General features: G+C 39.2%; 2 protein-coding genes across 5 annotated transcripts in view; one reads left to right on the plus strand and one right to left on the minus strand.

Annotated features, from left to right (window-relative positions):
- LOC124615943 (bromodomain-containing protein 7) overlaps positions 1–787 on the minus strand; it is a 116,545-nt gene extending 115,758 nt beyond the window's left edge. The window contains exon 1 of one of the 3 annotated variants that reach the window (XM_047144142.1): positions 653–787. In XM_047144142.1, the coding sequence (XP_047000098.1) occupies positions 653–677 (25 nt within the window). In that variant the 5' untranslated portion in view covers positions 678–787. Of the gene's footprint in view, positions 1–364; positions 549–652 lie in introns of those variants that run through there. The other 2 variants (XM_047144139.1, XM_047144141.1) reach the window with 2 other exon arrangements.
- Positions 714–16,311, plus strand: part of LOC124615944 (cytoplasmic tRNA 2-thiolation protein 2-A) — a 96,227-nt gene continuing 80,629 nt past the window's right edge. Inside the window, exon 1 of one of the 2 annotated variants that reach the window (XM_047144144.1) lies at positions 714–1,097. In XM_047144144.1, coding sequence (XP_047000100.1) covers positions 1,033–1,097 — 65 coding nt within the window. In that variant the 5' untranslated portion in view covers positions 714–1,032. The remainder of the gene's footprint in view (positions 1,098–16,311) is intronic. The other variant, XM_047144143.1, reaches the window with a different exon arrangement.

Genomic DNA, 16,311 nt, shown 5'->3' on the forward strand with positions numbered 1-16,311 from the left:
TCCATAGTTTTGTTGCCGATGACCTTCAATAAGTTGTCCACATTTATTAGCACTAAGACAATTAAATATGCTGTTCTAAAAATCAGACTGGTTATAATCGTAGCTTGAACTAAAATGTCATGGAAATTTTACGTTTGAAGCCATTCGTCTACAGTCTCAGCATTGGTAGGGTCATACCACTTCAATCAGTTTTGGATTTAATCAATACCACACTATCGGCTACGTACGAAAACAATGTCAATACTACGCATGCAAAATACTCAAAGGCAAGATAGTGCACCAGTAGTCTAACAGAAAGCAATCCACAGAATGCAACATCTGACAGCAACAAAATACGCGGGCTTGTTTGTGTACACTCTATTACCTTCGTAACGCTCCCGTTTTTCCGATTTATGTTTCTTGTGTTTCTTCGAACCCATAATAAATAACACCACCGTCGACAGCCAACAAAATAATTATGGCAGAAGTATGTAGTTTTACAAAATTAGCGAACCATTATCACAAAAACCTGACCAACGCTCGCAAATTCACAAACACATGCATACAAAGATAATAAATTGACTAAATGTTTGAGCGTCGTTGGTAACACATCATTAGCAGCGCTTAACGTGTGTTTCAACAACATATATCGTAAATTAGATATCACACTTACCTTTAGATGCAGTTACAAAAGACATAGCTCGGTCTAGTGAACAGAAATATGTCAAGAAGCGGCCTTGCAGTGTTATTGCTTCAATAGACTTTCTTTTTCACTTGAAACAATCCGCTTTTTGCCATCATGTTGTTGGTGACACTGTGAGAATAACTGAGATATCTTTCAGAATAGCTGCAATTACCGGTCAAAGTGCAACATCTTCATCGGTGATTATCCGAGGAAGCTAGGTTATTATGTATGCTGTGTTTACATGTTGAATGTGTAGATTTGCGTGGTGCAAATAAAAAGTTAATGTTGTTTTTATACGTGTTGTCAAGTGTATTAACATTTACTTTTGACCGCGTGTTAAGTGTACCTCGGAGGTGTTTAGCTTGACAATGTGCACTGTGGGTGATGAAGATGTGGGAGAGAATTCTTACATGCAGCCGAAGACCAAATCACCGTACGTACTGTAGTGTTTATGATGAATTGCTATCTAGTTAGTGACATCAAGAAAAATGTCTCAAGCTTCTTGTATTAAGAATGAGTGCGGAAGACTTGTTAGATTATTTATTTATTTTATTCATTCATTCGTCCACAAATCATTTGCTACGATAATATCGGACATCTCAGAAACGACAGAAATAATATATACATCTAAAATATTAACAAAAATATGATTAGATGAGAATAGCGCAGGAAATGACCTATTCAAAGTAGTCATCCCATCATTCATCTTAGCGACAAAGGGGAAACGAAGGAAAATCCAAGCCAGGATAGCCGGGCGAGGAGTCGGTAGGGCAGTCACAAAATATATCGCCTGCACTGTGCGCACGATATGCACAATAAGTAAATAAATGAAAAATAAATTCTGAAAGTAAAAACACTACTGAAAAGTGAAAACACATGCACAAATTACATAACATTGCAGAGAAGTACAAAAGGCACATTAAGTCAGTTATTGATGTAGGTGAAACATGAAACTTTGATTTAAAATACCAATCAAAAAATAAAACACACTAGCATATTATGTAACATTGCTAAAAAGCATAAAGCATGAGCACCTAGAAAACCTGCCGATATTTTAACCATCACAATTATGCTAACACCAGATCCCTTCTCAGCAGAGGTGTATCACACTGCATTTGAAACAGAAAACCAACAGCAGAAACGTTCTTTGCAAAGACAAACACAGCAGCAGTGGTGCATCAGTTAACAGAATCAAAAGAACCCAACAATGAATGAGGGTCTAGTAATCTTATTAGCTAACTTATTCAACAGCAAATGATTTTAACCCTAATCTAAAAACCGTTTCCATGTCCTTCTCATAGATGTTGGCAGTGCATTATAAAGAATGGCACCTAGGTGGTTCGCATGTTTACACACACACACACACACACACACACACACACACACACACTAAACTGGTGATCCCTTGATGTCTCAGAATATGGTCTATCAGCCAATCCCTTCTTTTGGTCAAGTAGTGCCACAAGTCTCTTGTCTCTCATATTTTATTCAGTACTTCCTCACTAGTTACACGATTGACCCATCTAATCCGTGTTATTTTGTAGCACCACATTTCAAAACCTTCTATTCTCTTTTTTTATCCAAACTGTTTTTTGTCCATGTTTCACTTCTGTGTGTGGCTAAATTCCAGACACATACCTTCAGAAAAGACTTCTTATCATCTAATTCTATATTTGATGTTAACAGATTTCTCCTCTTCAGAAATGCTTTTCTTGCTATTGCCAAACTACATTTATATCATCTCTACTGCGGCCATCAGTAGTAATTTTGCTGCCCAAATAGAAAAACTCATCTGCTGCTTCAAGTATCCCTTTTTCTAATCTAATTCCCTGACTCATTTGATTTAATTTGACTACATTCCATTATCTTTGCTTTGCTTTTGTTGATGTTCATCTTGTATCCTCTTCTCAAAGGGCCACTTTCCAACTGCTCTTCCACATTCGTAACTGTTTCTGACAATTATAATGTCATCGGCAAACCTCAAAATTTTTATTTCATTTCCCTCAGTTTTAATTCCTACTCCAAAAATTTCTTTGGTTTGCCTTACTGCTTGTTCAGTGTACAGGTTTAATAACATCAGAGAGAGGCTACAACCCTGTCTCACTCACTTCCCAACCAATGCTTCCTTTTCATATGCCGGACTCTTATTACTGCCATCCGGTTTCTGTACAAGTTGTAAATAGCCTTTCACTCCCTGTATTTTACCCTGCTATATTTAGAATTTCAGAGTATTCCAGTCAACATTATCAAAAGCTTTCTCTGAGTCTAGAAATGCTGTAAATGTAGGTTTGCCTTTCCTTAACCTACCCTCTAAGATAAGCCGTAGGGTCAGTATTGCCTGGGCATTCCTACATGTCTCTGGAATATCAAACAGATCTTTCCCGAGGTTGGCTTCTACAAGTTTTTTCCATTCTCCTGCAAAGAATTTGTGTTAACAACTTGCAACAATGACTTACTGAACTGATACTTCGGTAATTTTCACATGTGACAGCAACTGCTTTCTTTGGAATAGGAATTATCACATTCTTCTTAATGTCTGAGAGTGTTTCGCCTGCCTCGTACATCTTTCACACCACAAGGAAGAGTTGTGTCATGGCCGGCTCTCCCTGGCCTATCAGCAGTTCTGATAGTGTGTCATCTGCTCCTGGGGCCTTGTTTTGACATAGATCTTTCAGACTTCTGCCAGATTCTTCTAGTGTATCTCCCATCTCATCTTCATCTACCTCTGCTTCCCTCTCTATAATATTGCTTCCAAGTTCATCTCCCTTGTATAGACAATCAAAATATTCCTTCCACCTTTCAGCTCTCCCTTCTTTGCTTAGGACTGGTTTACCATCTCAGCTCTTTGATATTCATACAGCTCCTTCTCTTTTTCCCCAAAACCTCTTTATTTTTCCTGTAGGCAGTACCTGTCTTTCCTCTAGCAAAATATGCTTCTAAATCCATACATTTGTACTTTAGTCATTCCTGCTTAGCAATTTTGCACTTCCTGTCAATCTCATATTTTAGACGTTCATGTTCCCTTTCACCTGCTTCATTTTTAAATTTTCTCTTTTCATCAATTAAATTCAATATCTCTTGTGTTATTTAAGAATTCTTACTATGCTTTGTCTTTTTACAGTCTATTTGTTCCTCTTAAACCTACCCATTCTTCTACTGTATTTCTTTCCCCTTTTCTACTCAACCATTGCCTGATGCTCCCCCTAAAGCTCTCAGCATCCACTGGTTCTTTCAACTTATCCAGGTCCCATCTCTTTAATTTCCTGCATTTTCCCAATTTCTTCAATTAAAATTAACTTCATCCTATCCATTTCTCATTTTATATTTTCTAACCTATCTGTGCAGTTAAGGAATCTAACATTCCATGTTCCAATCTGTAGAATGCCAGTTTTGTTTCTCCTGATGATGACATCCTCCTGAGTAGTTTCTGCCCAGAGATTCAAATGGGTGATTTGTTTTAACTCCGGAATATTTTACCCAAGAGGAAGCCATCATCATTTAACCAGACAGTACAGCTGCATGTCCTCGGGAAAAGTTATGTATGTAGTTTCCCCTTGCTTGCAGTGCTTTGTAGTATCAGTACAGCAAGACCATATTTGATGTTACATGGCCAGGTCAGTCAATCATCCAGACTATTGCCTCTGCAACTACTGAAAAGGCTGCTGAGAAACCACATGTTTGTTTGGCCTCTCAACAAATACCCCTCCATTGTGACTGTACTTACATCATAGCTATCTGTGTTGTTGAGGCACGCAGGCCACCCCACAGACAGCAAGGTCCATTGTCCATTGGTGGGGGGGAGACGCACAGTAAGCAATCCAACTTTTCTAATAAAATCTTGCAGTGAGCCCTAGCTGAACTGTGTATCAAGATTCAAATAGCCCTTTCCTGTAATGAAAAACTTTTATTTAATTCAATGTTAATTTTACTCTAGAAAACTATTTCATAAGATGCAAGGGACTGCAGCAATAAACAAAATAATCCATTCTAGCTCCATTTGGGGAGCAAAGTTAAGGAATAATTCTCAGAGCAAAACACGCAGGACAGACTTTCTGGGAGAGAGTAGTTACATGGTCTTTCCAGTCTTGGCCAACATACATTCCAAAAAGCTTTGTACATCGTACTCTTTCTAACTCATTTCTAACCAATACCAGATGGAGATCTTGGTTTTGTCTCATCTTCTCAAATTGTATGTAATTTGTTCTCTTCACATTTAGGGTCAGCTGCTGGCATCGAACTAAGAATGTAAGGACTGTATCAGTTGTAGTGGGATAAGATTCCGTAACGTCACTTACTATTACACTAGTGTCATCTCTAAGCAACAAGATCTCGACTGCAGTGTCTGATGGGTGCATATCTTTTGTGTAATAAAGAACAAGCGGGGGCCTAACACACTACCCTCGACTTTCTTTGCATCAGATACTAATCTGATTTCATGATTAACATGAGCTGATGTAAGTTCCACAACTTCTAATCTTTTTTTGCAAATTTGATTGAAGCCACATGTTTTCTATTCATTTTATTCCCATTTCATTCAATATAGCTAAAAGGCTTTAATGACAAATTGTGTTAAAAACTTTAGAAAGATCTAAATTAACTCCTACAAGACTATTGTCATGACATATATCCTAATTACTAAATGTTTCATAGGTGTAATCATTTATCATTGTCTTTGTGCCTCTCTCTATTAAAATCCATGATCGAAATGGGTCAGTAATTTTCAACTTTATGCCTATTTCCACAATTGAATAGATGTATCACTAGCAAAACATTAGATCTTTCGGGGAACTCATCCTCAGTGAATGATAAATTAACAATGTGAGCCGATGGCTTTAGAATTTGTGCAGTAATATGGATTATGTGTCACACTGGAACATCATCTACACCAGCTGACATTTTGCATTTGAGGCTTTTCTCACATTTACTAATGCATGCTTATTAGTTGGAACTAACCTCAAGCTGTGAAAAACCTAAGTTTATTCATATTTGTGATTTAAGCTAAGTGTTGAGGGAAGCATCTATAAAGTACTCATTTATGGAATTAGGCAGGTCTTTTTGTCAATATTGTATCATCAGCATTTATTAGAGTAATTTCCTGTTTTTCATGTATCTCTCCTGCCTTGGCAATTACTTGTTGACATATTTTCCTATAAGTCTATGCATATCTTATTAATTAGTGATCTGTGGATCTTTTCATTTGAAAACTGAACATTTTTAAAGTCCAACAAGAAATCTGGCAATCTTAAAACCTGATGTATTCCAGGAACTGTATTTAGTGATCCAGTGTGATTTAGCTATCAATTTTGCAGGAAAATACATTTCAGAATTGGACATAAGCATTGTTAGCACTTGACTGTGAAAGCATTTCTGGCCAGGATTCATTACTGAGACTACCAACAAAACTACCACAATTTTCTGCAGAAAAATTTCTTTTGTAAGAAAAAAATGCATTCCTCTCTTTTACAGATAAATCTGGCATCATAAGGATGAGGGCATTATGATCAGATAGCCTTAGGTAAATCAGTATTAATAATTTGTGTCTATCTATGTGGTACCAATATTTGAAAGCATATTGTCTATAGTGCTTTCCGTTCTATTTGTTATTTTTGTGGGGCTATTTGTAAGAGGAAACATGTTAAAGCTATGCAGCACACTAAGAAACAGCTTCATAGATGCAGATCCATGCATAAAGTCTACATTGAAGTCTGCACAGGTTATTATAGTGACTTTTTCAGTAAACATAATGTCCAGTGGAGACTCCAATTAGTGAACGTGTCTGTGTCACCACTATGTGCTCTGTAAACTGCTGTAATTATCATGTTACCCAGGTCCCCATGCAGTTGAATAGCAGCTTCAAAATGTTTCTTGATACTCAAAGCTGCTGCCTCACTTATCCTTTTATACTCAACATTAGAAACATAGGAAAATATGAACCCCACCACTTTGACATTCTTCCTACAGAACTGTCTAGCAAACTTGTAATGTTTAATATTAACAAAATGCAATTCTAAATCCCAGCACCAGTGCTCCATGATACACATACAGTCAATATTGTTATCCTTAACAGCAACTTCAGGTTCAAAAGATCCATTTCTCAGACTCTGGATATCATAGCTTAAAATATGAAAACCTCTGGAATAGAGACTGGTGACAGATGTACTCACACTTTGCCGTGTCATAGCAGATGCTGTTTAGAGGTGAGATACCAAAAGTCCTTAAGTGGTATGGGTTTTCTGTCCCTTGCAGCTCTTCCTTTTGGCTGCATTTTACTGGTGAGGCTGACTATACAGCTGCCAGCAAAGGGTCTCCTTCTACTGCTGTTCTCTGAGCTCCAGCAAAGTCTTCCACTGCCTTGAAGGTTCCTTCACCACTGCTGGTGAGCTGTCCTGCACTGCTTGTGAGATTTTCTTTTGCCGGTGAGATGCCCTCTGCTTTCAGTGTTGTGTCCTCCAGTGCTGGTGAAAAGCAATCTGCTCAATATTCAATCTCATTCTTTTAACTTTAAAAACCGAGCAAAGGCAGCACATTGGACTTTTACTCTGAAGGTGTTAAGTTGGAATTCTTGTACAACCACAGAGTAGTGATTCCATCTGGAAAGGACATGACCAGTTCTTTCCACTCATCCTTCTTCATTCTACTCTGTGACTGTTAGATGGCAGTAGGCTGTAAACTGTTATAGGTGTGACAAATTGTCTCTAGCCTGCCAATGGATAGAGAATTTAGTATGAAATATATAAAGATTATAATAGCAAACTGAATGATGGTGATTATGGTTTCTCACCACAAAATGTTGTCTTCACTGTTTATTAGGGGATTCAAATTTTTCAGAGAAAGATGTGTTCATGACTTGCTGTGTGAGAGTTTATAAATTACTATTAACTCGACAAGAAGAGAGAGAGAGAGAGAGAGAGAGAGAGAGAGAGAGAGAGTGTGTGTGTGTCCTTCAACAACTGTATTGGTATAAAATACTGGTTGTTGGTTTGATGTGTTGGGAAGCCTGCTGTATCCCATGTCAAGGGGAGGCAGGTGCGAAGGGATTGGGGTATATTAATCATTAGCAGTTGTTGTAGTCTTCATTCCAAAAACTGGTTAGAACTTCCATCATCAAATTAATTATTCCAGCTATTCCGTAATGCCTCAGGCAATGTCATGTCCTGTCAAGTTGTAGCATAAAGCACATTTCTTCTCATTTCTGTGCGGTACCTCCTCATTAGTTACTCAATGCATTCATCTATAATGCCATATTGTAAAAGCGTCTATTCTCTTCTCCTCTGAACTGAATATTATCTACATTTCACTTACATACAAATTTACGCTCCGTACAATTGCCTTCGGAAAAGCCTTCTTAATGCTTAAATGTATATTCAGTTTTAACAGATACACTTTTCTTGCTTTTGCCAGTCTGCATTTTATAAGCTCCCTGCATTGACCATTGTCAGTCATTTTGCTGTCCAAATGACATAACTCAAACTAGTTTTAGTGTCTCATTTCCTAATCGAATTCCATCACCATCGATTTAATTTGAATCACTGCTTTACCTTTGTTTCACTGTTCTTGATATCCATTGTATAACCTCTTTTCCATTCAACCACTCTTCAACGTCCTTTGCCATCTCTGACACAATACATTGTCATCGGCAAGCCTTTAAGTTTTGTTTCTTCACCCTGCCCTTTAATTCTCTTTTCAGATTTCTTTTGGTTTTCGTTTACCATTTCCTCAATATGCAGGATGAATAATATCTTTCACTACTTGCTCAGTATAGGCCCTACTGAATAACACTGGGAGAGACAAGTACTATATTTCACTTCTCAGTTGCTACTTCCCTTTCATACCCTTTGACCTTTATAATTGCAGTCTTGTTTCTGTACAAGTTGTTACATAACACTTCGTTTCCCAAATTTCACTGCTATTAGGCTTCAGAGGATTTGACGACTGTATTTTAGTCAGCATTGTCAAACACTTTCTCCAAATCTACAAATGCCATAAATGCAGGTGTCTTAGAGTCAGCCTCACATATTACTACATTTGTTTTTCCAATCCTCTGTAAGTAACCTGCATCAGTATTTTGGAATCATGATTGCAGTGCCAGCGTTATTCCGATTACAATGCGTAGTTCCTCTGAACGTGCGCGTGTACGGGAATATATATATAATGGATCTACGAGTACAAGTTGTAGACGCATGGTTGATGGCATATGGAAGTTCGAGTATGGCTGTGATTCGTGCATAAAGAGGCAAATGGTAATCAACCACTCGCGAAAAGCAGGAAATTCTGGTTTGATTCCTGTACCAACACATATTTTCATTGTCTTGATGTATCGGTGTTTCTTTGTGGATGCTTTTATTGCCGTCATTTATTTTTCTTAAAAGGGACCATGCTTTTCTGTTAGACATTTTGAAGTCTAGTTCTTGAACGGTTTTCATCCATTGTTCTCATCGAGTGACGTTAAGATTGTGTAGTAGGTCATCAGCAATTTCCTGGTCGTTGGTGTTGGGGAATGCCTGGTATTGTTTTTCACGTTCTTTGTTCCATCTTGGGATATATTGTTTTTGGTACCCTTTAGGTATTTCCGTTTTTGCGGAGCTTGTCACTGCTCCAACAAACCGCTTGTAGTTCTTTAGTTTAGGAGGTATCTTCCTCAGGCACTTATCCAGGTTGTTAGAAAAAATTTCCCAGTTTGCTTTCTGGAAACTCCACCACGGGCGAGGAAGGGAAGTAACCAGAGTAATAGTTATTCCAATCTCTTTTAGAGAGGGTGGATGTTGGCTGTATGGGAAGTCTGGTAGAATATTATGAGAGATTCTCAGCAGTATGTTTCCCTTGTCTGTGGTCATGAAGCATAGATCCAAGTTATATCCTCATCTCCATGCTGCCGAATAGAAGGAATCTCTATCCTTTACATCAAATACAAGGTACATATTGTTTTCATCTGACCAGTTTGCAACTGCCTCACCATTGTCATAATTCTCTTTGTATTTCCATTGGGTGTGATGACTGTTGTAGTTGCCATCATAGACAGATGGATGTTGCAGTAGTGGTAGGACTTGTGGAGGGCATGAGACTGCAGGAGGTTTGCATGTGTTACTTATGGTGTACCCTCCGATTTGAATAACCAGTTCGTATATGTTGTTGTTGGTAGATGTTGAATGGAATTGAACATTTTTGATATTGGATCTCACTTAAGTTGCCACACCGTAAGCATGGTGATATATGGCACCAACTAAGTCGTAGTCTTATATTTTACCTCTTTTTCTTAGTTGTTCCTCTTTCTCTGTGTGTGTTTTCTGAATGGCAGCAATGCCAATGTCATTATCGTTTATAACCTTTTGCAGGACATCACTCTTTGCTCTGCTTATTCCTTCTATATTTAGCTGGTAAATCCTGAGGCAAGGTCCAAGTTTTCTTGTCAGCGGGCCATGAGAATGACCGATGGGTTTCCTCTGTGCCATTGTGATTAGGATGTGCTATTAAATAGCCAGGAGATCAATATGATTGTCTGGCTGCCAGTTAGTGCTAGTTCTTTTTGTTCACATCTATAATTAGATGCTATTCAGGGTGCATGTGTAGTATTCTACTAGGGACGCGAACTAGCCTTACACCCCTCAAGAATTCATCTATGATATAGAAGGAGTTGTCAAGGGGATATGATTTCAATTTATTTTTGGAACTATTACTGATGTCTGTCGGACATTTTATTTCATCTGGAAATGTATCGGGAAGTTTTACAGCAGTATATTTTACCCCCTTCTGTGCCGAAGATAGGTTAAGTAGAGGATAGTGTAAGCATTTCTTTCTTCTGGTATTATAATCAAGAATGTCACTGTTGTTTTTAAACTGGTCCATATTGTTGAGAACAAATGTTATTACTGAGTAATTTTGTTATGAGGCTGTCAGTTTAGCTTCTTGTTTCAGATAAGAAGGGAGGTCATTCACATATATCAAGAACAGAAGGGGACCCATGATCAAACCCTGTGGAACACATGAAGTAATTTCATCCCAGTTAGATGAAGTAGCAAATTTCCTTAAATTACTTAAACCATATAAAGAAACTTTTTGCTTCCTGTTCTGTATATATGGCTTAAACTGCTCCTATGCTGTTCCATTTCTACCATATAATGTAATTTCTGTAACATAAAGTCATAGTTCACACAATTAAGTGCTTTGGATTAGTCTCAGAAAATTCCTATTGGTGACTTTTCCTATTTAAAGACTCTATTATGTGGGCAGTGAAATTGTATATTGCTGTCTCAGTGGAAAAGCATTTTTGAAATCCGAACTGTGATTTACTAAGTATCCCATTACTGTTGAGATGGCTAACTACTCGAGTACATTACTTTCTCAACAATTTTTGAAAATGGTGTAAGTAAGGATACTGGCTAGTAATTATTGACATCAGTGCTGTCTCCTATTTTGTGGAGAGGCTTGACAATGGCATATTTTAAACTTCCTGGGAAAATACCTCGAGTTAGTTCCTATGGGACCAAACTGCCAAGGTCATCCATCCCTAGGCTTAATCTAACTGAAACCAACTTAAGCCAACTTACACCCATGCCTGAGGGAGGACTCGAACCATGGCAAGGTGCCTCAGACCGCATGGGGTAGTGCATCGGGCATAAGATGTTTATAATAACTTGTACAAAGATCTGATGTTGGTAACATAGTTTACCGAAACCAGTGTTTCATTGCGATCTTGGCTAAGAAGTTTTTCTTCTCCTAAGAAAGCAAATACAGATTGCCACTTCATACTCAGCATGAGTAAACTAATTAAAATAAATCCAAGACCTCTCAAAGCTGAGTTTTCCACATACTGCTTGGCTTTTTCTTTTGAACTATTATCATCAAATTTTTACACCTACACTTAAGAAATGGTTGTTAAATACATTAGCTGATTATGTACTGTGGGTAAGATGGTCCCATTCTCTTTAATAGTAATACTACATACCCCAGTGGCAACTTTTCCTGCCTCTCTTCTAACAACATTCTGTATTGATTTGATTTTACTGCGCGAATTTTAATTTCAACTCTAACATAGATATTTTTGATTTTCTGACAACTTTTCTCAATATATTACAATAATTTTTGTAGTGTAAAATTACTTCTGAGTCTTTTCTAATTCTTGCTGTCTCATACAGTTTTCTTTTTGTTTCGAACAATGGAAAATCTAGGATGGAATGTAAAAATATTATGAAAAGAAAAGTTGCTACTCACCATGTAGCAGAGATGCTGTCACAGATAGGCACAACAAAAAGTCTGTCACAAATATAGTTTTCGGCCAGTAAGGCATTTCTCAAAATTAGACGACAGAAACACACATACACACTCACACAAATGCAGCTCACACACACCTGACTGCAGTCTCAGGCAACTGAGGCCACATTGCGAACAGCAGCACCAGTGCTTGATGGGAATGGGGACTGGATGGAGGTAAGGAAGAGGCTGGGTTGGGGAGGGGAAGACACAATAGGGTAGGTGTGGCGGACAGTGACATGCTGTTGGGGAGTGCGCAGGGACGAGGTGGAAAGAGGGTAGGGCAGCTATGTGCAGTTGGGAGGTTAGACAGAGGGTGACAGAGAGGTGGGGAAGGGGGGGGGGGGATAGCAGAAAAGGAGAGAAGTAAAAAGATTGGGTGCGATGGAGGAATGAGGACTGTGTAGTGCTGGAATGGGAACAGATAGGGGGCTGGATGGGGGTGGACAATGAAGGTTATGGCTAGGAGGGTTACGGGAATGTTGGATGTATTGCAGGGAAAGTTCCCACCATCGCATTCGAGAAAAGCTGATATTGGTGGGAAGGATCCATATGGCACAGGCTGTGAAGCAGTCGTTGAAATGAAGGATGTCATGTTTGGCAGCGTCCTCAGCAACAGGGTGGTCCACTTGTTTCTTGGCCACAATTTGTCGGTGTCCATTCATGCGGACAGACAGCTTGTTAGTTGTCCTGCCCACATAGAATGCAGCACAGTGGTTGCAGCTTAGCTTGTATATCACATGACTGGTTTCACAGGTAGCCCTGCCTTTGATGGGATAGGTGATGTTTGTGACTGGACTAGAGTAGGTGGTGGTGGGAGGATGTAGAGGACAGGTCTTGCATCTAGGTCTATTACATGGGTATAAGTCATGAGGTAAGGGGTTGGGAGCAGGGGTTGGCAGTGATGTACGAGTATACAAGGCTATTACAAATGATTGAAACGATTTCACAAATTCACTGTAGCTCCATTCATTGACATATGGTCACGATACACTGCAGATACGTAGAAAAACTCATAAAGTTTTGTTCGGCTGAAGCCGCACTTCAGGTTTCTGCCGCCAGAGCGCTCGAGAGTGCAGTGAGACAAAATGGCAACAGGAGCCGAGAAAGCGTATGTCGTGCTTGAAATGCACTCACATCAGTCAGTCATAACAGTGCAACGACACTTCAGGACGAAGTTCAACAAAGATCCACCAACTGCTAACTCCATTCGGCGATGATATGCGCAGTTTAAAGCTTCTGGATGCCTCTTTAAGGGGAAATCAACGGGTCGGCCTGCAGTGAGCGAAGAAACGGTTGAACGCATGCGGGCAAGTTCCACGCGTAGCCCGCGGAAGTCGACGAATAAAGCAAGCAGGGAGCTAAACGTACCACAGCCGACGGTTTGGAAAATCTTACGGAAAAGGCTAAAGCAGAAGCCTTGCCGTTTACAATTGCTACAAGCCCTGACACCCGATGACAAAGTCAAACGCTTTGAATTTTCGGCGCGGTTGCAACAGCTCATGGAAGAGGATGCGTTCAGTGCAAAACTTGTTTTCAGTGATGAAGCAACATTTTTTCTTAATGGTGAAGTGAACAGGCACAATGTGCGAATCTGGGCAGTAGAGAATCCTCACGCATTCGTGCAACAAATTCGCAATTCACCAAAAGTTAACATGTTTTGTGCAATCTCACGGTTTAAAGTTTACAGCCCCTTTTTCTTCTGTGAAAAAAACGTTACAGGACACGTGTATCTGGACATGCTGGAAAATTGGCTCATGCCACAACTGGAGACCGACAGTGCCGACTTCATCTTTCAACAGGATGGTGCTCCACCGCACTTCCATCATGATGTTCGGCATTTCTTAAACAGGAGATTGGAAAACCGATGGATCGGTCGTGGTGGAGATCATGATCAGCAATTCATGTCATGGCCTCCACACTCTCCTGACTTAACCCCATGCAATTTCTTTCTGTAGGGTTATGTGAAAGATTCAGTGTTTATACCTCCTCTACCAAGAAACGTGCCAGAACTGCGAGCTCGCATCAACGATGCTTTTGAACTCATTGATGGGGACATGTTGCGCCGAGTGTGGGAGGAACTTGATTATCGGCTTGATGTCTGCCGAATCACTAAAGGTGCACTTATCGAACATTTGTGAATGCCTAAAAAAACTTTTTGAGTTTATGTGTGTGTGTGTGCAAAGCATTGTGAAAATATCTCAAATAATAAAGTTATTGTAGAGCTGTGAAATCGCTTCAATCATTTGTAATAACCCTGTATTGTGTAGGTTTGGTGTACGGTGGAATACCACTGTGGGAGGAGGGGGAAGGACAGTAGGCAGGACATTTCTAATTTCAGGGCTTGATGAGAGGCAGTCGAAACCTTGGCAGAGAATGTGATTCGGTTGTTCCAGTGCTGTGTGGTACTGAGTTACAAGAGGAATGCTTCTCTGTGGCCGAACAGTGGGACTTCGTGAGGTGGTGGGAGACTGGAAAGATAAAGCATGGGAAATTTGTTTTTGCACAAGGTTGGAAGGATAATTACAGTTTGTGAAGGCTTCAGTGAGACCCTCGGTATATTTCAAGAGGGACTGCCCGTCACTGCGGACGCGACAACAACTGTTGGCTAGGCTGTATGGAAGGGACTTCTTAGTATGGAACAGGTCACAGCTGTCAAAGTGGTGGTATTGCTGGTGGTTTATAGGTTTGATATGGACAGAGGTACTGATTTAGCCATCTTTGAGGTGGAGGTCAACATCTAGGAAGGTGGCTTCTTGGATTGAGTAGGACCAGGTGAAGCAAATGGGGAAGTTGTTGAGGTTGTGGAGGAATGTGGATAGGGTGTCCTCACCCTCAGTCCAAATCGCAAAGATGTCATCAGTGAATCTGAACCAGGCGAGGTGTTTAGGATTGTTTCTTTTTCTTTCTGTAGACACTTTAATACCTTAGCAGTCCCAGGTTTCTTTCTAAACTGTTTGGTGTTACATTTAGTAATTTTTTTGGGCAATATTGTTCAAAAAGAGATATAAATTTATCAAGAATTGTTGCATTTATCATTAACATTTGGCTCATTCTATACATCTCCCCAATTAACGTTTCTTAAACTTCCTCTGAAGTTAGATTTTGTAAGTTAATCAATTGTATGTCATGGTCTGATAATCCATTTATCAAAGGGAACCTGTACAAATACATTATCTATTATAGTGCTACTGTCTTGAGCTATTCATGTAGGGAAATTGATCACTGATTCTAAGTTATATGTCATTAATAACACTTCTAGTTCTTTTTCCTATCACAGCGGCTTAGAAAATTTACATTGAAATCACCACAGATTAATAATTTCTTCTTTTTGTCTGGTAGACAACATAATATGTAGCAAACCTTTTTATGAATAGCTCCCAATATCCTAATGGGGACCCGTACACACTTGATAATATCAACACTACATTATCTAGCTGTAGCTCACATCCACAAACTTCAAAGTGCTGATTGACACAAAACTTGCTTATTTGTACAGTTTTATATTTATACCCTTCTTTTTTTTGTAAATGGCAGCTCCTCCTATATCCATGCTAGATTTGCAAATGTAAGACACTAAATTATACCCATTTATACTGACACTTTCCATCCCCACAGTTTCATGGTGTTCAGACAGACAAAGGATATCAGTCTCATTCATATTTTTGGGGTCATTGAAACACACTGACAGCTCATCTACTTCATTAATTATTCCCCTGATATTTTGATGAAGTAAATTGATACTACCCTTAGCTGTATCCCTATTGACTCTACATGAAGCTTCTTTTATTCTGCTTTTTTTGGTTGTTGTCTGTCTGGACTTTGACTTTAACCTTTACCTGGTCCCATTAACCACAGGGTCATCCCTTGTGTGACTGTGCCCCCCTTTACAGCACCTGCTAATAGAGAAGCTAAATTATCTTTTCTCTTCCTATTTAGGTGCAGGCCAAGTGTAGTGTATCCCCACCTACCAATAGCATCAACTATAACAACACTTTCATGAGATTTTGCCGATGTGCAGCAGCCTTTCTTCTCGAAGTGTTATAAACACTGTTTTATCCTAGAAGAATTTCCTTTTATCATCTGTCACTGCTGACTGCCTGTTGCACTTCCATGTCACATGACCTGGTGCTCCTTTACCACTATACTCACATGAATTGCTGCATCCTTTACAGATAGCTGGGATATGTTCTGTGTCAAGTAGTACATCATTCCCTCTGACGATTTCATGTATCTTAAACTAAGCCTCCCCTTTACATTTCAGAATAAACTGTAAACATGTCTTTCTGCTGTTGCTTATCCTGGAAATATGACCATCACTGTAGGATCCACACTTTTATTTCCTGTTTAATTGTTACAAACTGTTTCATGTTTTCCTTTGTTCCTTGTACAGTTCCCTT

The sequence above is a fragment of the Schistocerca americana genome, chromosome 5 (assembly GCF_021461395.2).
Source record: "Schistocerca americana isolate TAMUIC-IGC-003095 chromosome 5, iqSchAmer2.1, whole genome shotgun sequence".
NCBI classification, from domain to species: Eukaryota; Metazoa; Arthropoda; class Insecta; order Orthoptera; family Acrididae; genus Schistocerca; species Schistocerca americana.